The 25,906-nt window shown below is 38.1% G+C and overlaps 1 protein-coding gene across 2 annotated transcripts in view; it reads left to right on the top strand.

Moving 5' to 3' along the window:
* Positions 1-25,906, top strand: part of LOC135256906 (protein-tyrosine kinase 2-beta-like) — a 62,658-nt gene that overhangs the window by 12,384 nt on the left and 24,368 nt on the right. For both annotated transcript variants that reach the window (XM_064339172.1, XM_064339171.1), the window contains exons 2-11: positions 9,449-9,693; positions 13,368-13,546; positions 20,674-20,761; positions 21,047-21,126; positions 21,356-21,418; positions 21,552-21,606; positions 22,437-22,577; positions 23,103-23,177; positions 23,405-23,506; positions 23,922-24,039. In XM_064339172.1, coding sequence (XP_064195242.1) covers positions 9,496-9,693; positions 13,368-13,546; positions 20,674-20,761; positions 21,047-21,126; positions 21,356-21,418; positions 21,552-21,606; positions 22,437-22,577; positions 23,103-23,177; positions 23,405-23,506; positions 23,922-24,039 — 1,099 coding nt within the window. In that variant the 5' untranslated portion in view covers positions 9,449-9,495. The remainder of the gene's footprint in view (positions 1-9,448; positions 9,694-13,367; positions 13,547-20,673; positions 20,762-21,046; positions 21,127-21,355; positions 21,419-21,551; positions 21,607-22,436; positions 22,578-23,102; positions 23,178-23,404; positions 23,507-23,921; positions 24,040-25,906) is intronic.

The raw sequence follows: 25,906 nt of genomic DNA, 5'->3' as shown, positions 1-25,906 counted from the left end.
TGACGTACCGTCTGCACGTTCACTTATTAACCGGCTACAATATTGCCAAGCCATATGGATTCAACGGGAGCTCTTCTGTGCTTACTGGCCTATGTTCTTCTTTAAAACCACGGACAGGTTTGCTAATGATATTTCACGCATTGCATAGCTGCCATTACTACTAACTATATTTCTTCTATATATCAAGTTTTCCGGTTCTAGCTTAGGAAAACAGCAAACAGGATTCCTACCTGCAGATAAGCCTATCAAAATGCCTTATAAACCTTACAAACACTAAAAGTACATCTCCACGAAATAACAGACAACGGAGCAGGACAGAAGGGTACACAAGTTGCGACCTAGATAGCTCTAATTCTACGGGCTTGCTGATTCTTTTGTCAATCAAGGCTCGTTGGATGGCAGTCAAATCCGTGAGTACATACACTGGCCATATTTCACCTGCGTTTCTGATCCGTTTACACTTACGCCACCGCACCCTTTGTCACAGCCACTGTTTTACATATATAGCAAACCAAAACTGCCAAACGGTACACCCTCATCAGACTGTACAAATGCACACAAGGATAGCCATAATCCACAACCGTTTCTTACAGGGTCACATCGCATTTCTCACTCTCATAATAAAACGCTTTGCAAAAAGAAATTATATCTTATAAAAAACACGTTTTCAACGTACAAAAATGCCAAGTTACTCACACATACAAGACATACCCCGTCTACAACTCATTCATTCAGACTGCCAAAATCCAGGCCTGTGGTTAAAAGTATTGATATCAAAATGACGCCAAGTTATGGTACTACAAACAATATAGGCTATCTTGCCTCACCGAAATTACATAAGATGTATTCCAAAGCAGTGCTACCCAATATTTCCTCAATTCTTTCACTTGGCCCTGTGTTTTGTAATCTTACCATTTTACAATGTCATGCAAACTTTGTGTCAGATCAAAGTGTCAAATATTTAGAATTGCCTCATGCAACACGTTGAAATTCATGTAGAAAACTGCTGGTGAGTAACTACAGGAAGCATATTTCTCCAGAAAACATATGTTTATACTTGCTTCTGAACTGCATTTCAGTAAATGTACAAGTTATTGCATATTTGCTACGTACAAAAAGTACTGCATGTAAAATACATATTGTACATGCATACATAGAGAACTTCTTTATCCCCATGGGGACATTTCCCTGGCAGCATGTTACATTCACATTTACGAACACACACTTATACCAAGAAACATACTATCATTCACGCAACAGAAAGGCTGGGCAGCAAAATACATACATACCAATACAACTTGGACATATACACGCCTATTCAATCAATCTTGACTGTGAGAAAGCCATCCACACATATGTTTGCCCTGCCCATGTAGTGCATGCTTATACACAAAGGGCCAAGTGACTTGAAAGAATTGAGGAAATATTGGGTAGCATTGCTTTGGAATACATCTTATGTAATTTCGATGAGGCAAGATAACCTATATTGTTTGTAGTACCGTAACTTGGCCTCATTTTGATATCAATACTTTTAATCGCAGGCCTGGATTTTGGCAGTCTGAAAACGTTGAAAACGTGTTTTTTATGAGATCTATATTCTACTACATGATTATTATCATCGTCGTTAGACTGGTGAATGCAAACTGTCGCCTTTGGGGATGGGCTGCATCTGTTTGATTTCCGCTGTTACTTAATGAATGAATCTGCAAATGTGCCGCAAAATGCTTTAACGTGTTTTATTACGTGCAGCAAATTAACGTCATTTCATTTCCTGTTTAAACTCGTTAGATATCACTGATCAGCTTTGGGAAGAAACGAATATCTGTATACAATGCGTTGTCTGTGCATTTAGAGTATATGCGTGGTTACACCTGTAGGGGATAATGTATTTCATTAATAAGAATCCTTTGACGTATGTCCAAAACAATCCATTTTCATTGAGGAGATTTTGACATTTCCTTTCATGCATATCATATGGAAAATGTGAGTGCCGATTGAACACTCCAGCCTACACCAGTGGAGAAAGGCATCTGTGTGCTAAAAAAAACAGTGATTACTCCAACCTGAAATTAATTAATCTAGGCTGTAAATGATGGACTTTGGGGTCATTCGTGTATTGCTATTCATTCTTTACCGTGGTCCCTGAATGTTAATCCTGAAGCCCTTTTTTATTAAATCATATTTCTCACATTTCTCTTTGGATGGGGGTATCCTTGAAAGACATGAAGATAGGAAAATGTACATGTATTAATACCCCCCATTTTGATATAGCAACAGTAATACAGATTGCTGTTCCCCACTTGCCAAATACCCAAACACATAAAGAATATCGTTGTAGAAACATCTTCACAAGCTTAAAGCATTAGGCCTAATTAAATTACAAACCTATAGACAAATCTGCTAACTGGCTACCTAAAATACTATACGTACAGCCTTCAAATGCCTCATATTAACAGCAACCTGTATTGATGTACTGGCAAATATGGACTGACTTGCATTCCTGTACCATTAACTATGCATGGTTACTTTTATTCATTTGGGAACTAAGGTAGCTGCTTCATCTAGCTAGCTGACTGATGTGAACTATTTACTTTCCTAGCAATCTAGATACCTTGCTTGTAATATACACCCTAGCTAGTCCACGGCTTTATTCTTGTCAGATCATGTTGATGAATAATCAGTTATTTTTCACTCAATTTACATTCACTTTCCATGTTCATATGTCCTATCTGTACACTGTCTTTGCGAGTGTGGAGATGGGTGATACAGACAATGGGCCACTTAGTATAGATATTAGATATCATTTCCAACACTGAATTTACAGAAACTAGTACTTTCCTGATACATTCACATCCAGTACATTTTTGAACCCGGGCCCTATTTTCGGATAAACTTGGATAATCGTGAGTAGTGGAGAATACAGTTTTGCTGATTGCTTAAAAATTGAGTTTCATACCATTTTTAAAATACCATTTGCAGCCTTCTAAAACCATGACAAACTTATCTTTTGAAAATGAGAAGCTCACGGTATATTCATACTTGTCTTAGCATGTTCTACTGAAACAAATCATTGCAAACAGAGCAGTTCTGGGGTGGGAAGTTACATTTTTCTGCCTATTATAATTTCTGGCTACATCCATGTAGGACTTTGTGTGTGTACGGGGTTGTGGTTGCGAGGTACAGTAGCTAGCTTGTTTTTTATTTTTTTTATTTTTTACAATTCGGTTGCTGTAGCCAGCAGTCTGTTTATGTCTTGCTGCAGCAGCTTAGTTACCTACGGATAAAGCTTGCAAAATATTTTTGTTGCGATATTTTGCTTGTAGCATGATGGATTCCTGCTATGATGATTGTATGTTTGATGAGGATATATTCGGTTTGGATGGCAATGCCTACCAGTTTGAGCCTGAATGCACCGATGAGGAGATGCAAGAACTGCACTGCTTAGTTTGGAAAAATGTTAAATATTATTGCATGCTTCTATTGTGTGAGATTTGGATGCCTAATTTGCACTGAGGCAAGTTTGATGAATTTGTAGAACACTTATAGTTAATACATGACAGAACTCATTATTAATACTATTTCTTAGTGATGGCAGCCACCTTTCAGTGGAGCCACTTACGGAAGTACCAAATTGAATGTAGTTGAATGGGACCATATGACCAAGGGCCACCCAGAGTACCTAAGTTTACAGTTGACTGGAAGGTGCTTGGTTTGAGAGAAAAAAATAGTTCCAACTGAAACTGAAAAACGATTTTGTTCAAAACAATTTCTGCATTTCTGAAAAATAAGTCAGGACTGCTATGCATGTACTGTGAGCTTCATGTTTTTGAAAGAAATGTTTATTATGGCTTTTGAAGGCTGAAAAAAAGCCCCCAATGTATTCTAATGGGAACCATGTCTGAGCTTGCAACAAAAGGGAATGAAACTCAATTTTTAAGAAATTGGTGAAGTTCTGGTCTCCACTACTCACAGGATTATCTGTAAATATGGCCTGGGTTCAAAAATACTGAAGCTGTATCCACTATCCAGGACTCCATTGCTCCACCGTGAGTCACATTCATTACCTGACAAGACTGGAAATCTGATAACATATGAACTGGGAGCAGTGTTGCTATAACAACTCATGTGCAGACTTGAAGGCCTATCAGAATCAGAAGGAATGTGTGCCTGAAAAGTGCATGTGTGTTTACGGTGGGTTTAGGTCTAGTGTTGCAGAATGTGCTGTAAAGTCTAAGTTCAAAGAGGGAAATTTATATTCTAAAGAGTACATTCAAGATATATATATATATATATATATATATATATATATTTAATGTTGGTAGGCAAAATTTAAGAGATATTTTCAGGACTTAGTCATACCAGAAATGATTTCATTCACTCATTTTATTTCCTCAAGTTTGAGACTATTTCACAGGCTGTGCACATACAATTCCTCTCTGTTGGTATTTTTGGTATTAGTAGCATATAAAAATGTCTACTTCCTAAAATCAAAATAAAGATCTTTTACTGAACATTGTTGTGATACAGTGCCTGAAATCTTAAAGGGGTCACAGCACATTTTTTGTATGGTGAACAGACTGTAGAATTTACAATAATGCATTCAGGTATTCATTAAAAACTGTATTTTAAAGTGTTATTGGTGGGTAGGTGGTTCCTTTGGTTAATTTGTGGTGTGATTGTGAGCACAAGAGTCTGCATCCCATAGCAGCAAATCATTGTCTGGTTGAGTTTTCTTGCAGTACCTCTGAGGCTGGAATTTTTGCTTGCACAAGTTTGAAATATCCAAAGGCCGTATCTCACATACTTGTTTTGTGTGCTCGGCCTGCTGTTAGGTTCCGGGATTGTTGTTATTCGCAGTCAGTGTTTAAATCAATTTATTCTGAAATTCCTATCATTGGTATTGCACTACAGGACTTGAAATAGCAATTCATTGTTTTTGAAACTTAACTCGGCTTGTGTACTTTCTAATATTGTTTGTTGATACTCCGAAAAGCAAATTCTATGAATATGTAATATATAGGTACAAAGTTATCTATTGTAAATAAAATGTTGCATGAAATATCAGGCTTTAGGCAGTCATCGATTGCAAAGCATTCACAAAAAAGTACTAGATATTATTTCAAATTATGTTAATTTGTCTTGTTACTTTTGGTCCCACAAAACGGGGGAGCTGTGCATTAAATTGGCTCTTATTCCTGCATGGTTCGCTCTCAAATTAGAGCTGACAGTCTGAACTTTAGCCTCATATTCATCGTTTCATGTCAAATACAATGTACTGGAGTACTGAGCCAAAACAAATTTTTTTTGCCACTTTCCAGATTCTCACAAACTGCACTGTATATGAAAAGGTAGAAAGACAGCTTTAAAGCAGAACGGGTAATGGATAGAGAAGGGATCACAGTTATGAAGGTTCCATGGTGGAGATCAGACCCCTACCTGCCCTGGGGGACTCGTATATGGCTTGAGAGTAGACCGCCTTGTGGACTGTGTCAGCCTACATTGTTTTTAAACATGGAAGTTTGCCACTGTATCCATAGCATGTAAAATAGGGTGCAGAATGGAACTTTTATGGAGAAGATTTGCTTCCATGTGTCCACCAAAAAGAGTAATTCTGAAGGAGTCATTCATTACCCATCACAAGATAAAAGTGCAGTTAGAAAATAAGAACATACGCAGAAATCTCGTCATAGTTGCAGGTGTTGCGTAATAAGAAATCATTCAAGACGACTGCAGAAAGAAAACCGTTCTTCTCTACCCCTGCAATGTTTTCAGAGATTTATTTACGAACACCAGTCTGATCTACATGGCCAATCAGTGTAATGGCATTTGAATTCAGTCAGTTCAAGAAATTAACTGTAATTTGATTGTTGAATTGGGAAAATGCCTATGATGTTATATTAGGTTGATGCGTTGCTTGTTAAATCACAAGGGGATTGAAACTGTGTGTGGAAACATTCTTTTGTCTCCAAAAGTACAAAGTTCTCCATTCTGTTGACACTGAAGGCCTCAGAGTTGATAGATAAGGCAACACATGCTAAAATGGAAAGCATGCAGTTATGCAATGCTGAATGACTCACAGTTGGAGAAACCCAGTGATGTTGTGCTGTCTGTTGTTACTTCACCAACTGGTGTTGTAATCCAAGTTGCATTATATCCAGATATGGAAATACAATGGTTAGTAAAATGCATGGTACAAACCTCTCCCTGGTGCAGTACAATATCTAAAATATTGTTTTCCCACAGTATGTACCATGTACAGTGCATTTCCCATACCAACACTTTTACATGTTACCGTATAGGTCATTGCCACACACAATAAGTTTGAAGATGTCAGGCAGAATCATGTTGGAATCATCCCCAGAGAGTGCCCTGATGGCAAACTCAAATTTAATGGCTGATTTCTTAATCCAGCCAAGCCTTTTCCCTGGGGGTTACATTCTCACGGTACAGCCCTTCCAGTGTTAAATCAATCAATAAATAAATAAATCAATGAATTAACACATTTTGGATTTCCCATATTCAAAAAATAATAATGATTAGCCAAGAATAAATTATAACCAGACTAAAGTTCTAAGGTTCCATCAAGCATGAAAACAAAACAAAATAAAACAAAACTGAAAAATTCAAGAAACACAAAAACAGGAAAAGGTGTGGTTTGACTGAATTGTATTTGCCCTTAAACTGGCATTGTGCATTTGATTGAATCTAAGGGAGTACCTTATCTCTGACTGACTTTGCAAGAACTAAATGTTAAAATTTGGGAAAGTTTAAGGGCATATGAGATCCAGTAAAACCAGACTGAATTTGTTTTTGGATTCAATCAAAGAAAAAACTAAAAAACCAATATACAGGAATAGGTATGGCCTGACAATTGTGGTGCCAGGGCATTTCATTTATTTTATGAAATAATGAAGAGGTGGGAAACAAATATTGGTTTGTCAAAATTGTTTTTCAGAGAAAAAACTATTTCAACAGGCAACAGTAGAATTAAAGTGCTTCATCTTATAATTTAATATGGGTATTTGATAGTATTCTTGTGAGCTGATTGATGATTAAAGGGAGTTCAACACACACCAGAAAACACTACAAGCTGTGGCATAGCTGCAAAAGTGTTCTTTCTGGCTTTTGATGCCAGAAGCATTTTTTCATGCCGTATGGTGGACAATAATATTTTTATATTTGATATACGTTTTTGCTGAATACACTGCTATGTAGCATTAAAGCAACAAAAGCTGAAAGCCAATGCCCTTGGACCAGCAATTATTAAAACGTTGATATATATTTAATGTCAGTTTCTATTATAAAACTGACCTTTGTCTGTCCATGCCTGTGTAATATTATCCATTTCCAAATCAGCAAACACTCTTGTCATGGGTCAACATACAGGTTTGTCATTAAAAAACTGCTTGCTGGAAGTAATGACACCTTTGTGTCTTTAGGATCTGGTAAATTGAACATTAGGCTGCATTTGTAAGGAACACAATAGGAGTTGACCTTATCCTGGGGCTGTTTTTATGACTTTTCAGTTTGAACTGGTCGGGACCCAGTAACATGAGCAGAGATGCAAGGTATAGAAATGACCAGAACCTTACATCTCTGTTTCACCATGCATAACATTTTTCTTTACTGTGACTTACTGCTCTTACTAGTAACAAGATAACAAGAATAAATACAATACTATGAATCACTTATAAATTCCTTTGTTGCTGGGCATAATTACTAGGACTGATTTTTGGTATGAATGCACCTTTAATGATCTGTTTATCTTCGTTGAGGCTTGTAATGATCTCTTTTCATGGTTGGGTGGGGTGACAAGAGCTTCTTGTCCCTGAATGCTTTAAGTATTAAGCTTAACTATTAAACACTAACCCCAGGCATGCTCAGCTTTAGTGACAGGGACTGGGAGGAATTCACCTCTGGGAACAAAGAAAATGGCATTCTCTCCAACTGTGCAAATGCCCGGTGATGCCAGGAGAGCTCTATATGGCTGTTACCATTATGAAATGTATATAGTCCATAATGCTTGAATATATATATATTTTTTGTTTTCTAATTAAGGTAGGGTAGTTATCCCATCACTACAATATCTAAAGAAGTTCATCAGTGAAAGAGCACATTTTCAAAAAGATGCATATCCACTTTTTGCATCTGGATGACTTTATAGGCAACATTTACATAAAACAAATTAGGAAAATAGTATAAACGCTTAAAAAGGCATAATTTGCTATGATTGAATTTAATCGTGTGACTTTTTAATTGACGCATGACGCATATAACTATTCTAAAACGTATTCTTGGCTGATTACTTTTTGTCTGAACTGGTATTGAATGCTGCAAAGGGAATTTATTTTTTCCCTTTCACTTTCTTCTAAACCCCCTCTTCTCCACTCCTTCTGTCACTGAACATCATAGTCTCTACAACCAGCTGTCTAATAATACTGCTGTCTCCTCACTCTTCTCTCTTCTAACACTTGATTCTTTTTGTCACCTTTTCAACAGACCTACATCCTTTCCAAGTCCGTGTTTATCTGACACATGCACTGATAGGACCCCACTGTGGGGACCAGAGAGAATGTGACACACAATGCCCTGTCCAGCTGCTATTCCCTCCTCTCTACATTTTCATCCTCCATCACTGCTGCTAAGGCTAACTTTTTCAAACTAGAATTAAGGACTTGTCCTTTAACCCATGCAAACTGTATTCATTCTTCTACCACTTTTATCTGAGTGGTATATTATGTTTTTTTTTTTTTGTCTAAACACATAAATAAAATACATCAGTGACTGGTGTTTGAATTTTCACTTTACGTACCTGAACTAGGCTATAGCTCAAGACAGACAGATCTGGTGAACTAATTGTTTCTGTCTTTCACATTGTGCTTCTTGGCATGCATGTATTCACTTAGCAAAGCAATGATTTACAGTAAGTGAGCCACTAGATTAGGGCTTCCCAGCCCTTTTCCTCTTGAAGCCACCTCAATAAACTGTTAAACCCGTAATGCCTTATTTAACATCTACAACAGGCTGAAATGTACAATAGTACATTGAAGCATGTATCAGTTGCTGTCGCTTTATATTATGAATCAAATAGGCTCAACTGTTTGGTACAAGAAATATCTAGGCTATTTATTACAATGAGGTTTATTTTACAGTTGATGTCATTTTTAAAGTTTTAAGCTATTTAGTGCTCTTTTATATTAAAGAGGAAACGTTTGATAAGGACCCCCCTTGGGACAACCTATACTAAGCACACGTGTGTGTCTGTGTGAACTCTGCTTTACAATGTGTACAATGTGTACCTGTATATTTTCATTAAATATGGGTGAAAGAAGAAGAGAGTACTAACATGCTGGTATTATTCTCCCAAATGATATACTCCACCCGTTATTATAGTATGGATGTGTGTTTCCATATTTCAATATGGGTGACTAAACCCTCTCGTCCCCAGGGTGCAGGTGTGATGGTGTGGCTGTTTCCGTGACCACACGTGACGAGATGTCGGGTGACACCAGCACCCTGTCCTGGAGGCTGCCAAGCCCTGGCGGCCCTGATTGGTCAGACTGTGGCTCCGATGGGGCAGGTTCTGGGGCTGGGGGCCCTGTGAAGATCCTGAAGGTCTGCTTCATCAGCAACAGCTCCAACCTGGGCAAGAACTTCAAACTTGTCAAATGCGACAGCTCCTGGGAGATTAAGGTAAGAGGCCCCAGAACAGTGCAATTAAAGTGCATGCTATTATGACTGGCATCTTCCATTAATTAAATGACTATTAATGCAAATGCCTTAATACAGGGGTGTGCAGTCATAGGCCACAGGGGATGCCATTGCACCCCCACGAATCACCATCTCATCATTTTTATTTGGCTACTTGTTTATTAGTTTTACCCAAAATTAATTAGAATTTTATTTTTAAAAAGATACTTAGAATATGCATCTATTTTGGAGTATTGAATGCTCCATTTTGGAGTATTGAAAGTGCAAGTAGTAACTTTATCTGCTGTTCATTTGCAATTGGGTAAAGAGTAATGTAGACCACACACTAAAATTAGCTGGACCAAGCTTATTCAAAGTTCAGATGGCGTGACTGCAGTACCATATCTGGTTCATCAAATTCTTTATTAGAAATACCAACATTATCTTAAAACCACAAAACCATGAAAATCAGTGTGACATAGCAAACTTTAGTTTGGGTATGCTGAGGAAACAGACACTAAATTCAGCGGCATACCAGCACCTGGGTAAGCCAAGAATCGTAGTTTTTCATTGCTATCTGCAGTCATAAATTCCCTCTCCCCCTGCCCCTCTAATTTTTTGGCACCCCCATGACAGGCAGATTTTTAAATACTGTGCACGCTCCTGCCATAATATTAGCAGAGTCAGACCTTTGTTGATTAGCTACACAGCTACATACAGTATTAAGTCTTGTCGTGCTCTTTTTCTGTTCCCATTGGAACCCATTGTAGATCAAAATGTTTGCACAAAATGAGGTTGGGCTGGTTAAAATAACATAGCTGGGGGGAGGGCTAACCCTCGCTAACAAGCAATACGATGGGAAATAAAAGTTGATAACCCATTCATTGTTGATTTAATGAGCTAACAAGTTAAAAGGACTTTGATAAGTCATTGCTAGCTCTCTGGGGTATGCCCAAGGGTATGGGCACAAGGTTATCTTGTTTTTGCATCACTTGTACATGCATGTAAAGGGGGGAACTATGTTTCGTGTGAACTGCGTTATGTGTCGCCTCTCCTGGAGCCGCAATGAGCTGTTATGTTTCCATACTGTCAAGGCCCCGTTTTAAAGCCACAAAGTAGTCTACATACACAAGTACAAAAAAAGCATGTTGGTTTTGGTATATTAATAATGCAAACACACAGAGCATGTCAAAATTTCATTGGCAGCTCCAATCAGCTGCCCCAGAATTTGCTTTGTATCATCATAAAATGGGCACATGGGCATACTGCATCAACGTGCTTATCTTACTGTAGCATTCAAGCAGAGTGAGCAGTTTGAAGAATACGCTGGACAGTTATATCAAACTCAGACAAGTATGACTTGTTATCTGTGGTGCTTATACAGTACTGTTTATTTTCTTATTACTTGCAAATCAGTTAACACTTTTGTTTTCTGGAAGATATCTTATTATTCGAGTAACACATATTCATCCCCATCAGGTGTGTAGAGCACAAGGCATAGGCTGATTACCAAGTGTTGTATATTTTACTAAAATGCAAGTATGTTAAACATTCAAACTGGAAATTTTACCGGCATTCTATTCTATTTTAATATTCGACCATTTCTAATAATTCTATAGGAACATTGACAGAGATTGAGCATTTTCCTCATTTAGCTATTCACAGTGTGTTGAAAGTCTGAGTCTAGTACCTTACCCATGACTGCACTGCACATGTAAGGACCTTCAAATTCATTCCAATAGCTGTTTCATTATTATTTATTTATTTATTTATTTTATTTCAAGAATAATTAAGGATTATTGTGTTAATGTAATCATAGGCCTCCTAACAATATAACTCTATAACAATGTAATTGTCCTTGCTGAATAGAATCCACTGTATGTGCACTGTAGGTATACAACATCCTCCACAGTTTGTTTATAACACTGTCTTCTCTGTGGTTTCCTCTCTGGACTGAAATTGAAAGTATTAAGAAATCTGATGGCAGAGCAGTTATCTTATGCAACTAGATGCCCTAGGGTAGCGTTTGCTTCAAATTATGTTCTTCTGTCAAGATGTGTTCCCACCCAAGTGGGATATTCTGTTACTGTTCATAGTTGCCAGCTCAAAAGCCAGCTCAAAAATTCCCCTGTATTTATTTATTTAAATGAGGGGAAATTAATTTGATACAGCATTCATGCTATTTAGCTAACGTTACATGTAGCCAACTTCAATAACAAAGCTAACAAAATTGCTAACAACTTTGAAAAGGCTACGGATAACTTCATGAAAAAGTCATTCAATTTAAGTATATTAACTAGCAATGATAGACCTATGGACTTATCCACATGCAATTCTGTGTTTACATCCAAATTCTAGCTAAATGTCCAGGGTATATAAATGCAATGATTCATTCATTCAGGGTGGTATTTCAGGAAGCAGGGTTTGAGTTTGCTGGATATCTGTGTGGAGTAAAACCCAGAACTGCCCTTTTTCAGTTCATGTTCCAGTTTTACTTAGTGCGCTTATCCAGCAAACTCAATATCCTGCTTCGTGAGACAGGGCCTAAAATAGGCCTAACTAAATACCAAACAAGGAAAAACACAAAATAGCTGCACTGGCGCTGTTAAGTTAATACCATACAATGTTACCATTCACTAAAGGGTGTATTCAGTGTATAACACTACATAATTACGGTTACCATCTATTTGGAATCATTCGTTTTGCACTTGTAGCACTCGAGGGTATGTCTTCAATGAAGGTGTGGGTGGGGTTGAGGACTAAGGAGGTGTGAGTGGGGTTTACAAACACAGAGCCTACAAGGACCGCAAAATCCTATGTAGCATACCTTTAAATCGTATCCCCATTTCTGCAATGGGCCTCATTCATGAAGCGTGTACAATACGATCATATTTGATCGCAAACTGCATGTAAGGACGTTTCCAGGAACATTTCAGCCATAGCCATAATTTCAGTCATAATTTTTTTCTTATCTGTTTTTTTTTTCATGGCTGTTTTCTTATGTTAATCACATGGACAGGATTGTGCATAAAATTTACTACAGTCAGCATTTATCATCTCGTACACCTGGGATACGCACAAAAACAAAGGTCAGCACATGTGTCAATGAATCTCATATTGATTTTTCATAAGAACATTTTTAAGAACAAAAGTAAGAATAATTTAAGAAAGGTTTGTGAATGAGGCCCAATGATTAGGTGTGCAGTTACAAACGCCAGGTTTAGGAAATGCCCTGTTCTACATCCGCATCCGTTTTTACTTGCACTACAGGCTAAAGGTACTAGGCGCCTTAGAAAAGCTAAAAGTATATTTCACTCAATTTTATAATCTCCCTCCCACCCCTCCACCTTTCACTTCGCAAAAAGATTGGATAGACTTCCAATAATTAATTTAATTGTCATTAAAGCCAAGGAGGCTATTTCAATGGAAGTTATGCCTAAGATTATTTTTAAGTATTTTTTATTGTGTTATTGTAGGTTGGTTTGTTTGCTTTATTGTTGAACATTCTTTCCTGCTATCAGCTGGAAAAGAAGCTCATGATCTGTCTGCTAATGTCATCATATCCAAGTAGTCTGCCTCAAGTGAAGACATTTAGTATTTGGAAGTCAGTATTTTCTCATAAAGATGTCTCTTTTTTTAGCTATGTGACACTGCATTTGATTGATTTTCTCTTCCAGGCCATCATCAAGTCTATCCTGATAAGTGGCCGTTTGGGTCCAAATATAAAGTACCCAGGCTGTTATGGGCTCCTGCTCAAACACCTCAAATCGGAAGAACTCCACTGGCTCCACCCAGACTTGACGGTGGGAGAGGTGGAGCAGAAATATGAGAAACTACACTTGGAGGCCGAGTGGAGGTAAGTAGGCTCAGCACAACCTTGAATTTTACCAGTGTCATGCATGAATGTGAAAATCTAAATGGCAGTATCTCGGGCAGACTTCTGCAATTCCATTTCCGAAGACCTGCTCCTTCTTTCTTGAATGGCTGTGTAAACCAGACGGGTGTATAATTCAGCAAAGTACTTCGTCTCATGTCATATGGCCTCTTAGAGAGTGAGAAAGACACAGGGACAAAATGAAAACAAAGGTACCATTAGCTGAAGTGCATACAGATACAGGATGGTATATCTGTATGCTTTTAACACTCATTATCTGTGCCTATTCAAGTTCAAAACTCCTACAGATAAAGGATTGCTAGATGTTATTGTTGCGTGTATGCATTTCTGAGAGCTCAGTGCTATCATCACTGGTTAACCGGAAATGTCAATGTGTGAAAATGCCATTTATGGTTGTTGTCAGACAAATGGCATATGATAAATATGTGAATTCTGTCTTTACGCATTTTCTGACAAAATCAGTTTTAGTTCACCCTACAGGGAAGAGATCACATGCAGAAAATATGCAGGATGTTTCAGAGGATATTGAGGTGGGATGTGGTGAAGAACCAGATAAATAGCCAATAAGGCATCAGGCCCCAATGGAATATATCTACTGTAAGTGTATTGAAAGAACTACTGTATTTATAAACTGTTTTTAAAACTGGAGAATTACCAGATGACTGAAAATACAGGTCAGTATTTTTAACATGCATTATCAGATCCTGTCCTGTGAACAGGCAAAAGTTAAGCGATTATTACTTAACGTGAATAATAAATTGAAATGTCTTTGAGTTCACTTTCAGCAGTAGAGCTCAAGGATACATTTGTATTTTAGTTACAATCATTTACTGAAATATCTGTTGGTTTAGTTTCCACTGAAATCAGCTTCTCTATCTCTGGCCTCCCATTACAAGTGTGACTGAAAATACACTCACCGGCCACTTCATTAGGTACACCTGTTCAACTGCTCATTAACGCAAATATCTAATCAGCCAATCACGTGGCAGCAACGCAATGCATTTAGGCATGTAGTCATGGTTAAGACGATCTACTGAAGTTCAAACCAAGCATCAGAATGGGGAAGAAAGGTGTTTTAAGTGACTTTGAACATGGTATGGTTGCTGGTGCCAGACAGGCTGGTTTGAGTATTTCAGAAACTGCTGATCTACTGGGATTTTCACGCACAACTATCTCTAGGGTTTACAGAGAATGGTCCGAAAAAGAGAAAATATCCAGTGAGCGGCAGTTCTCTGGACGAAAATGCATTGTTGATGGCAGAGGTCAGAGGAGAATGGCCAGACTGGTTCGAGCTAATAGAAAGGCAACAGTAACTCAAATAACCATTCGTTACAACCGAGGTATGCAGAAGAGCATCTCTGAACGCACAGCATTTCGAACCTTGAAGCAGATGGGCTACAGCAGCAGAAGACCATACCGGGTGCCACTCCTGTCAGCTAAGAACAGGAAACTGAGGCTACAATTTGCACGGGCTCACCAAAATCGGACAATAGAAGACTGGAAAAATTTTGCCTGGTCTTGTATCAACGGTTCAGGCTGGTGGCGGTGGTTTAATGGTGTGGGGGATATTTTCTTGGCACACTTTGGACCCCTTAGTACCAATTGAGCGTTGTTTAAATGCCACAGCCTACCTGAGTATTGTTGCTGACCATGTCCATCCCTTTATGACCACAGTGTACCCATCTTCTAATGGCTACTTCCAGCAGGAAAATGCGCCATGTCACAAAGCTCAAATCACCTCAAACTGGTTTCTTGAACATCACAATGAGTTCACTGTACTCAGATGGCCTCCACAGTCACTAGATCTCAATCCAATAGAGCACCTTTGAGATGTGGTGCAACGGGAGATTCGCATCATGGATATACAACCGACAAATCTGCAGCAACTGCGTGATGCTATCATGTCACTATGGACCAAAATCTCTGAGAAATTTTTCCAGGACCTTGTTGAATCTATGCCACTAAGAATTAAGGCAGTTTTGAAGGCAAAAGGGGGTCCAACCCAGTACTAGGAAGATGTACCTAATAAAATGACCGGTGACTGTATAAGGTAGTCTTATATTGCATTCCCAGAACAAAGTACACAATGTTCACTTGTGATAGACTGCCTTGTAAAAACACCTGCCCAGAGGGCCAGTGTGTCCGGGCTGGATCTGCGCCGATTCTGGCCCAAAGTCAGCACTGCCAGGCCAGAACTGGTGCAGATCCAGCCCATACTTGCTGGCTGTCTGGGTGAGACCAGTGAGGCGTTGTCCTTTTTGCTGGGATATTTAGCCACTTTACCAATTTGCTGATAGGCTCAATTTGAACTGGAAGGTAAAGTTTCAGGATTTCTGTTAGGTTTTCCTCAATGGGCAGGAGAGGGGTCCCGTCTCTCCCTGGAATGCCAGATAATTATCCCTTTTAACTGGTGACAGGAAGTTGGGAAGGGGAGTTCCTAGTAAGGTGATGCTGTAAAGGCTGAATGAAAATGAGGACACCAACCTCCTTTCCTCTTCTGGTCTGTTTAAAATGATTATCATTAGATGCCGGTGTCTAATTTAAATAACCATTGGGGCTATAAGAGCTTAGGCTATAGAGGTGTTTTTATTTTAATTTCTTAAAGCCTTTCCTCAGAAGTTAAAAAGACATGCATTCTAAGAAACATGTAGAATTAATATGCTTATCTGTATTCAGAAACTTTAGAGAATTAAACTCTGGAGGGTTTGGGGTCAATTGCCTGGCATTAAATGTCCCATCCAGCACAAATGGAAAAGAGCTCAGGTTTAATTTGATCGAGGTTAGTGAAAATTGTGACTAACAAAATGCACAACGTTTATGAAACATGCAACAAAACTGCACATAAATGTGCATGGTTCTCCAAGATAATACAGTTGACGCAATATAAAGGGTATTTGGCTTCATATTTCACTTCATCTTTGACAAGATAGCAGACTCTTTATCCAGACAGAGATTTCTGGGGAGCAGCTTTTTATTCAAGGCACAGTGTGTTCATACAGTTTACAAGCCTGCATTGCTTAGTGATTTTTAACACAAGATCATTGACTCCGTCGTTTCCATTTAATTTTAAATATGCACATCGTGTTAATGCAGGATCCTGCGGTTTTCACTCAGATAAGAGGAGACAAAACGCAGGGTAAAAATGCACTGCACTGATATTGGTCTGACATTTGTGTTTTTTATCATTTATGTTTTATATTATGCTTTATATTATGTTTTTGATCATAATATTTACACAGCTGTTGGTAGCATTGCAAGATTCAAAGAGAAATCGCATAATTTGACTGAAAAGTGGAAAATGACATGTTACTCTCTAGCTACCTTTTTAAAGATAATGCATTTGTTTTCTGTGCCTGTCATCATTGTACTGTGACCAGTTTAAACTCTGGATTATCAACAAAAAAAAACTTTTTAAAAAAGGTAGATTTTTTAAAATGGGCCCCCTCAGATGCACGCACACATGTGCAAACACTGCACCATTAGTCCTAGGTATTTTACAGTAGACAATGTGTTGGGTTGTACGACTTAGGCGATTGGGATAATATAGGTAAAGGTAGACATCAGAACCATGAACTGGGCTCAGTCTGGACAGTGCTTGGCTGCAGGCTGCTCGAAACATCAACAGTTACTGAAACAAACTTCACAACTAACTAGGCCAATAGCTTGCTTAGGTCTTCATGACACAACTTACCAAAAAAGCACAAAAAACAAGCTTAATTTGGCGTAGCGGCTCACTTGTTGTAGGCTAGGCTATGTATAAGCCTTCACTGTGTATGTTATTCATTTAAAGGTTTCCCACTCGGCTAGGAGTTTGCTTGAAAGTTAGCTAGGCAGTAAGTATTGCTACAGCCACAAACTGTGTAAAGTTTAACCATTCTAGCTAGCTAAAATCACCTTTCAATAAAATCCACCAGTTACTGCCTTGACACTTTTGCTCTCCTTGAAATCTCAGAAGCTACAGGGGGTAATGCGCACAGAATGTCCCCAATGTACGTGCCATTTTTAGCTTGTGGAATGCTGCGTCTTTTGAACGCAGGACATTTCAAAGTTGTATTTTACGCTAAATGTCCAAAGGTGGTCCAAAACTATATATTTTTTATAGTTATATTGGCATGTTTGATTACAAGATATGTATTTTTGCAAGCAAATAAACACATGACAAAGTGTTTAAGTCTGCTTTAATAATAGTGCTTTTGTTAAATAGCTGTTAGGTGGTGATTCTCAGCCCCCAGTAAATCAATGTTAATCAGTATTTGGCTTACAAAGCTAATTCTAAACAGAAAATTTTTTGTGTGTACATAAGATAGGACAGCTTAAGCCCCCCAATTTAATAAATATTACATGGTAAGTAGCTCTGCGGACCTGGGTCGAAAACGTGAACTATTCGCATGTAGATTACAGTTATCCATAAACAAAATTTCACGATCAAGGTTTTCACTTAGGAATGCCGTTTTCCTACATAAAATAAGAAAGCAATTGTCGAGCCACACGGCGGCTATAGCTAACAGGCTGACAATATCAGAAACCTAACACCAGTCCCCTTGAAAAAACACTTTAACTATTCACTCCTTTGAAGGGCGTCCAACAAGCCTACATTTAGCGGTCTCCAGCAAATTAAGATACCGAGCTGTGATGCTCTTGACAGAAAGTAGTCCATAACCAGTCCACTCAGTCTTTCCTGCCAGATGCTGCTCCTCATGCAGTTCTTGATTCATCTTCATTTAAAAAATGATTCATTCATTTAAACAGCACTCACTGCTGTTGCAACTATGGCAGACAATGTCATAACATCCGCAGTAGCCTACACACCTCACATCATATGATGTTTCACAATCAAGTTAGGTGACTGAGGTGTGTTTTGATGATCTCAGTTTTAAAACATATCCTGAATGACAGGAGATGAGCAGGGAAGGTTGTTGATAGGTTATATTCATAGTCGGACAGACTTTTTGATATGGTTGAGTTGCAGGGTTTGGTGATTGCATTTTTAAAAAGCCATCCTACTCTGGCAACTTGGCTACCTTTCTCTCCTAGTTCATTTTCTCTTTTCTATTCTTTTTGTGTTTGTTAGGTATTTTGATATGCTTACTTGTAGCTAGGACTTCACATTGTTCTCTTATTCAGCTAGCTGGCTGACCTTAAAAATTCAATGCCAAAACTGGCTAACAAATAGAAACTTCACATTAGACCACAGCATGAGATATTTCCCAGAAATCTTTTAATTTCAGAAAATAACACTAGTACCAAAGAAATTACCACAAATTACTTAATTGAATAGTTTTAAACATGTTTTCTGTAGAATTGGCATATAGACTAAGTTTGACGTGATCACAGACTATTACAAAAAAGCGTATTAACCATGAGACGAGTCTGCTTATTGAACGATGAATAAAACAGATGACACGACAAAACCAAATTTGTTTACTGTCTCTGATGCAAGCCCTTGCATCAATACACTTTTTTCATGTAGAGCTAGTTATCCACAATGTTTGGGGGGAGGGAGGGGGGGGGCAGAGAAAAACTTGGGGGATCCCCAAAATCGACCCTGCTCCTGAAGACTTTTTATGCATATGTTGTATGAAATAAATGTATTTTTATTATTATATATATTTCTCTAAATTGACATTGTCATATTTGTACAATATTTTGAGACATGAAGGGGAATTTCATATGAGACACACTGAAGATTAACTTTTAAAATGACTTCTTATTGGGTTTTTCATATCAATAGGCCACAAAGCAAGCACCATCAAAACCAAGCAAAATGTACTTCGTGGATTACCTCAATTCAGTTAGTTCATGTTTCATTCCCATTTATACAACATACTAGTTTAATCACTAGTTCAAGCGGCTTTTTGAAAACTAACATTGTTACTTATCACCATGGAGTATATATACACATCCAGGAAGAGCAGGCATAAGTTCACATTTATAATTCTGGTATAAGAAACTCAGCCACTCAAGTGACGGGGCATTATTTTTCGAGCTTGTAATACACCCTTAATCTTGTTACACTCTAGATTGATGCTTTACTGCATGCTTTATCTACATTACCAGTAGTATAATGAGGATGAACACTACATGTTTCTGTAATATAAAGCAGTAACACATTTACTGTATGGTTGAATGGATACACAGGGTGGATGACAACTGTCAGACAGTTCTACAACAATGTACAACATGATTTATCTCTTTGGCTTTCACTGGCATGGAGTTGAATGGTGCAGACCACAGCACAGCTGACTGCCATTGTTCTGCTTGGTGTCATGTGTGATGAATTGCAGACCTGTTCAGCCATACTGATGAATACACCAGAAGTGTCTCAGTAGACGCTCCGCAGGGCCCAGATCTACAGTAGTCTCAGCCACATGGAGGGAGGAACTGGAATGTCAGTCCTTAGCAAGACTGATTTATCACATCAATTTGAGCATAATAGAACATAGAAATAATGTAAACTTAAAATTGCCGTACTTCATATCAGCTAGGCTCAATTTCCTTTGGATTTTCTAATCTTTAATATGGAGGATGTGGGTTGTACTTAAATATATGTTAATTTCTTTTTTTGGTATGTGAAGATTGCATTACCAAAGACATTAGCTAATTGGCATATAAATTAGGTAAATTTATTTTCCCCATTTTTCTGCCAATTTGGAATTCTCAACTGCATTCATATGCTAAGAGCATTGCAGCAGCCTCATCTATCTACTCAGGAGAATGCAGAAGGGCATGTGCTCTTCTCTGAAACTTGCTCTGTCTGTTGCTGCTACTTTATGCTACACAGTTCACCAATTAGGCTTGCGCAGGCATCGAGTTAGAGGAAGATTCTTTCTGTACAGTTTATGTAAGTGCTGTATGGGCACTGGATTTTCCAGAAGTGACTGCTGATTCTGTCCTCCCTGTATGTGCAGCCAATCACAAACCACCCTGTAGGACTCGCAGCCAGCACTGAATGTTACAAGCATTGAACAGATGCACTGATGCTCAGCTCCATCATCCAACACTGTATTGCAGTGAATATTGGTATGTTTATGTGTGTTCTTTCATATCTCATTTTCAACAAAATTAATCTACTCAAACCTTTTCTTCAGGTATGATCTGAGAATCCGATACATTCCAGACAACTTCTTAGAGAAATTTAAAGAAGACAGAACCACAATGTTGTACTTCTATCAGCAGGTGAGTGACCTTATTATAAATCTACCTCACGGGCTCAAAGTGTAACATATTAGACTCCTTTTTGTTATAATTTTACATGTGGTACCCATGCTATAATTTCTCACAACTGTTGTATTTCTGTTAGATATGATAAATAATGAGAACTCATACTGAAAACAAAAAACACGAAACCAGATTTTAGGGCCAGTTGCATTTATTTATATTATGCTATAAAATAATTTTTTGAAAAGAGACAGAAAGAAAGTAACACAAAACCTTGGATCTGTTCTTTTGGGCTTCATGCAGGTCCGCAGTGAATACATGCAGCACCATGCCAGCAAAGTCAGTGATGGGATGGCATTACAGCTGGGCTGCCTGGAAATCAGGTAACATCCTCACCAGTGCCAGGCCAATTAAGCCAATAAACTAATCGTAAGAAAATGAGTTTTATCATAAATGACAGAGAGTTGGAGCAAGTCCAATTTATATTCAATAACTAAAGGAAGATTTTATGTAATTCAGCCATACCATCGGTTGCTTTGTTCAATTTAATTAAATTAGATATTTTATGGGGAAACAGCTGTTTTCTCTGTTTTGATGTGCTTTTTGTTTCAGGAGGTTTTACAAAGACATGAATGCTAAAGGTCTGGAGAAAAAGTCAAATTTTGAATTGTTAGAGTAAGTATGAACTTTGTGTGTGTCTGTCCTACTTCTGTAATAATACTATACCTGTCTTACATGACTTTAATGGTAATTAAAGCCACACATATGTGTCATATGACACTGTATAAACTTTCCTTCTTTGTTCCAGGAAGGACGTGGGACTTGAACTTTTTTTCCCCAAAATGCTTATTGACAGCATGAAGGTACAGCCCTGATATTGTTTAACAATTGAATGCAATAACACCATTGTACAATCTCCCCCGTCCAAATACCAATGCTCTGCAATTATAACTAAAAACCAAACTAAAGTCCAGAAATTTCTGCAGTTCATAAATATAGTTATACACTTCACAAACCAATTGCCTCTGCATACTCCATCTTGTGTTATGGTGATTTGCACCACGATTTGGAAACTGTAATGCAAATGCAATATCAGTTCAAAGAGACCAACCTTTTACTAAACTATTTAAATGTACAACGCATCCACACTACATGTTCAAGTGTGAAAGGAAATAGCCATTATTAAGAGGTCACATGCGCAGCACTGCATGATCATCACCTGTGGCTGGATTACAGATAGATTTTTAATAGCTTTTGCAATAGTCAACAGCTTGCTTTTGATAATAGGCTGCCAGTCTGTCAGATATGTGAACAATACAACTGTTGCTTATGGGATGGTGTGGTGCTAGTTTGTATGTGTTTCAAGGCGATACTTGGAGTGATTCCCTTCAAAAAAACTTGTTTCTAAAGGTGTAATTTTTTTATTTGATCAACTGAACAACAGGTGAAGTTTGTTCTTTTGTCCCTGTATGGAACATTTTACTGTGGTCTAATCTAAGAGTGACCAGTGCTGGTGTATAAAGTTTTTTTTTGTGTGTGAACATGAGGTGATTGGTTTAAACAGAAACCCAAAACCCTTCGCCAATGTTGTTGATATTTATGTGTACATGTATGTATGGTATATGTCAGATTCCCTGAGAAGTCTCATGATTAACTAATTCATTGATTAATTGAGTAACTGCTTGGTGGACAGCCAAAACAACTGAGGAAGATGATCCAGCAGACCTTCCTGCAGTATGCTACGCTTAAGGAAGAGGATTGCATGGAGAAGTTCTTCGAGACACTCACCACATTCTCCAACTTTGACGAGGAGGTGTTTCCTTGTGAGCTGGTGGTGAGTTTCCCCCTTTGGCTAGAGAAGGCTGTCAAAGCAAACTAGCAAAAGCAAATGTGCTGCTAGCAAGCCCATATCATAAAGGAAGAGGTGCTGTCAAAAGTTGTTGCCTCGTTGCCTCTTTCTGTGAACATGACAAAAATTCAACAAAACGAGTTAACTTTTGAGCTAGCTCAAAATGTCAATACAATCCCACTGGGCACCAATCTCCACTCACTTTGCAAACTAATGTTTCCATCTTTACAGAACCTGCACCGTTTTTGGCCATATACTTCTGAACCAGTGCCCACTTAGAGCTTTGATACCTTGAATACAAAATCAGAAAATACCTGAACAGAACTCCTGTTCTTTTTCCAGGCAGTTAAAAATGGCAAGACATTTAGTAAATGATTATGGTAACTGTAATTAGTATGCTGGAGTGTTTTATCAAATTATTATGCTTGCTGAGATCTGAGTTCTAATCTGAGCCTAATTTACTACACAGTCTCCAGTGTTTTCACATTATTTTCTCTGCGTCTCCTACAGCAAGGCTGGAGTCTTGCGGTGGAGCTGGTCATTGGACCCAAAGGCATCCGCCAGCGTACACAGAAGCACTCAGCGGTGAGAATGTCACAGGTTCCTCCCATATTGACCCCAGTGTGTCCCCTCTCACAGCCTCTGCAGTACTGATTTCACCGCACAGTGAACCCCATTAAAAGCCTGTTTCACAGTTATTCAAAAAAGTTCTATTTAAGAGGTATAGAAGATATAGTCAGTGCTGATCTGAAGTCTGTTTTGAGGTTTACCATACCATTTGTTATTTAATTTTGTTCAATTTATTCCTCCAGCCCATCTGCCTAGCTGATTACAAACAGATTAAGAGCATCAAAAGTTCTGTACAAAGTGACAGCAAAGCACTTCTGAATCTGAATATAGAAGGAGCCGCTCAGGTAAGCACAAATAAGGTTGATTTATTGGACTGTCATAAATTAGATGATCTAATGAGCCCTTGACTGAGGCTGTGATTGCAATGATTTCCTTTTTATTGAATTATCAGTCTAAATTTTATAGACAAGAGACAAAAAAATATAGATTAAAAACCATTTTTAATATGCTGTGGCACAGCCCACACATTTTTATTGTTTGGAACATTTCAAGGATAAAGTTGTAAATTAATAAATTATATGTATAATTCATTGTTTTTATTCAGGTTTTTAGTTTTAAGAAACATCGGGGACATTGTTATTGGGCAGTGGCTAATGACAAAACTAATAACAGGATGAATACTATACCTGTGTTTCATTATGTGGCCATATGCTGTACCTGTGTTTCATTAAAGAATGTATGCTGTATCTGTGCTCCTAGCCTTTGTCCATCCACACGGCTTCCATCAGCATGGCAGAGAACATGGCTGACTTGATAGATGGCTACTGTCGAATACAGAGCAATACAGAGGCATCTTTGATCATGAGGCCACAGAATGGTAAGGAGCTTACCACCCAATTGACCAGTGGGGGTTACTGGTGCACAATGAGGTGCTGTCATCCAGGCCAAGCGAAACTTTCAATTGGCTGGAACCAATTGTGCATCATCATGCAGGGCTGCCAACCACTGTTGGCAAAGGCATGGTCTGGATTTGATACCAAACTGTCAGGCCAATCCATACACTTGAACAATGCCTTAATAGGATGAGTCACTAGGCAACCCCTTATCAGATGATCAGTGAAACAGTTACAAAGTAAAATCCCAAGAGAATTGTTTTATTTATGTGCTTGACATACACTATATGACCAAAGGTATCTGGGCACCCCTTGGTCTGGGGCTGTTTTTCATGGTTTGGGCTAGGCCCTTTAGTTCCAGTGAAGGCAAATCTTAATGCTACTGCATACAATCACATACTAGATGATGAACAGTTTGGGGAAAGCCCTTTCCTGTTTCGGCTTGACAATGCCTCTGGGCACACAGCGAGGTCCAAATAGAAATCAGACCTGGGTCAAATACGTATTTGTTTGGGATTCAAATACTGTTCTACGCTTTACTGATCTTGTCTGGTGTATTGGAACCAATTAAATAGTCTCAAAAAGTGCAAACCCCGCCTTCTGGTCATATTGGCAGGCTCAATTACACCAGACAAGATCAATGGAGCACAGAAAAGTATTTGAATACAAAACAAATACGTATTTGACCTAGGTCTGATAGAAATGGTCTTGTCGAGAATGGAACTTGACTGCCCCTGAACTCAACCCCTCAACCCCATCCAACACCTTATAGCAGCAAAGGTTGGACCAACTCCTTTTAATGCCCATAATTTTGGATGAAATATTGGATGTCAAGTATCCACATACTTTTTTCCAAGTAGTGTATATATATATATATAATATATATATATAACTGGCTTTTACCTTTTGACCCTCAAATGAGTGGTATAATATTTCCATGCGTTTTTCTTGTATGCCAGTTGTAGGGATGTATGTAACTTTGTAAGTGTCAAGTGTTGTTTTTTTAATTTATTTACTAATTCTGAAGTATTTTTATTTATGTGATAACTTAATAATGTTTGGAAAATATTTATAAATGTAATGTCTGAATTTTAGTAACCATGACTTATTTATAGCAGTACTTTTATTGAATTGGTTACTGCTCTATGTTGAGAAATGTTAAACTCCACTTGCAGTACTGTGCAAATGAATTCAAATTTATGATGCCTTCTCAGTTATGGGGGACAGGTGGCTCAGTCACAGACTTCACTGCTCTCAAAGTGTTCCCTGAAGACATATTGACTGCAACCTGGACACACATAACTCCTTTCTTTTAATCTCTGTAAAGAACTGCCTGAAATAAGCTATATAGACAAAGTTTTGTGAGTTAAATTTGGAAGTATTATTATTATTATTATTATTAATAATAATAATAATAATAATAATAATAATAATAATACTAATAATAATAATAATAATTGAAATTATTACAGCTTACTGGTGTTGCTAGCTTGCCTTTTAGTTTTAATGTTAAAAAAACATAAATGGAACATCCAGTGTGCCACCCTTCACAACTTCTGCAATGCGTCACTATGTGAAGGCATCTGTGGATGGACAGAATGAATTCTCAAGATCCTTTATGCTGTTCCAGCATTGCCTAAACTATCCTCAGCACTGTGAATTGTTTGGTGGACTCGGTGAAAAATGTTTTGTTTACAAGAGGCTGTAACAACAGCAAATTATGATTGGAAAGCATGACTGTGGTTGAAAGCAAACTGCATTTACTCCAGAGTCTGTAGCACAGGGGGAACACACACACCTTTTAATAATATTTTTGTCTTGAGCAACCATGTGTAACTATTAGAACAGCAG

Source organism: Anguilla rostrata, chromosome 6 (genome assembly GCF_018555375.3).
Source record: "Anguilla rostrata isolate EN2019 chromosome 6, ASM1855537v3, whole genome shotgun sequence".
In the NCBI taxonomy this organism is placed as follows: Eukaryota; Metazoa; Chordata; class Actinopteri; order Anguilliformes; family Anguillidae; genus Anguilla; species Anguilla rostrata.
Note: the sequence above shows the minus strand (reverse complement) of the source record. Positions and strands in the feature narration are given on the sequence as shown.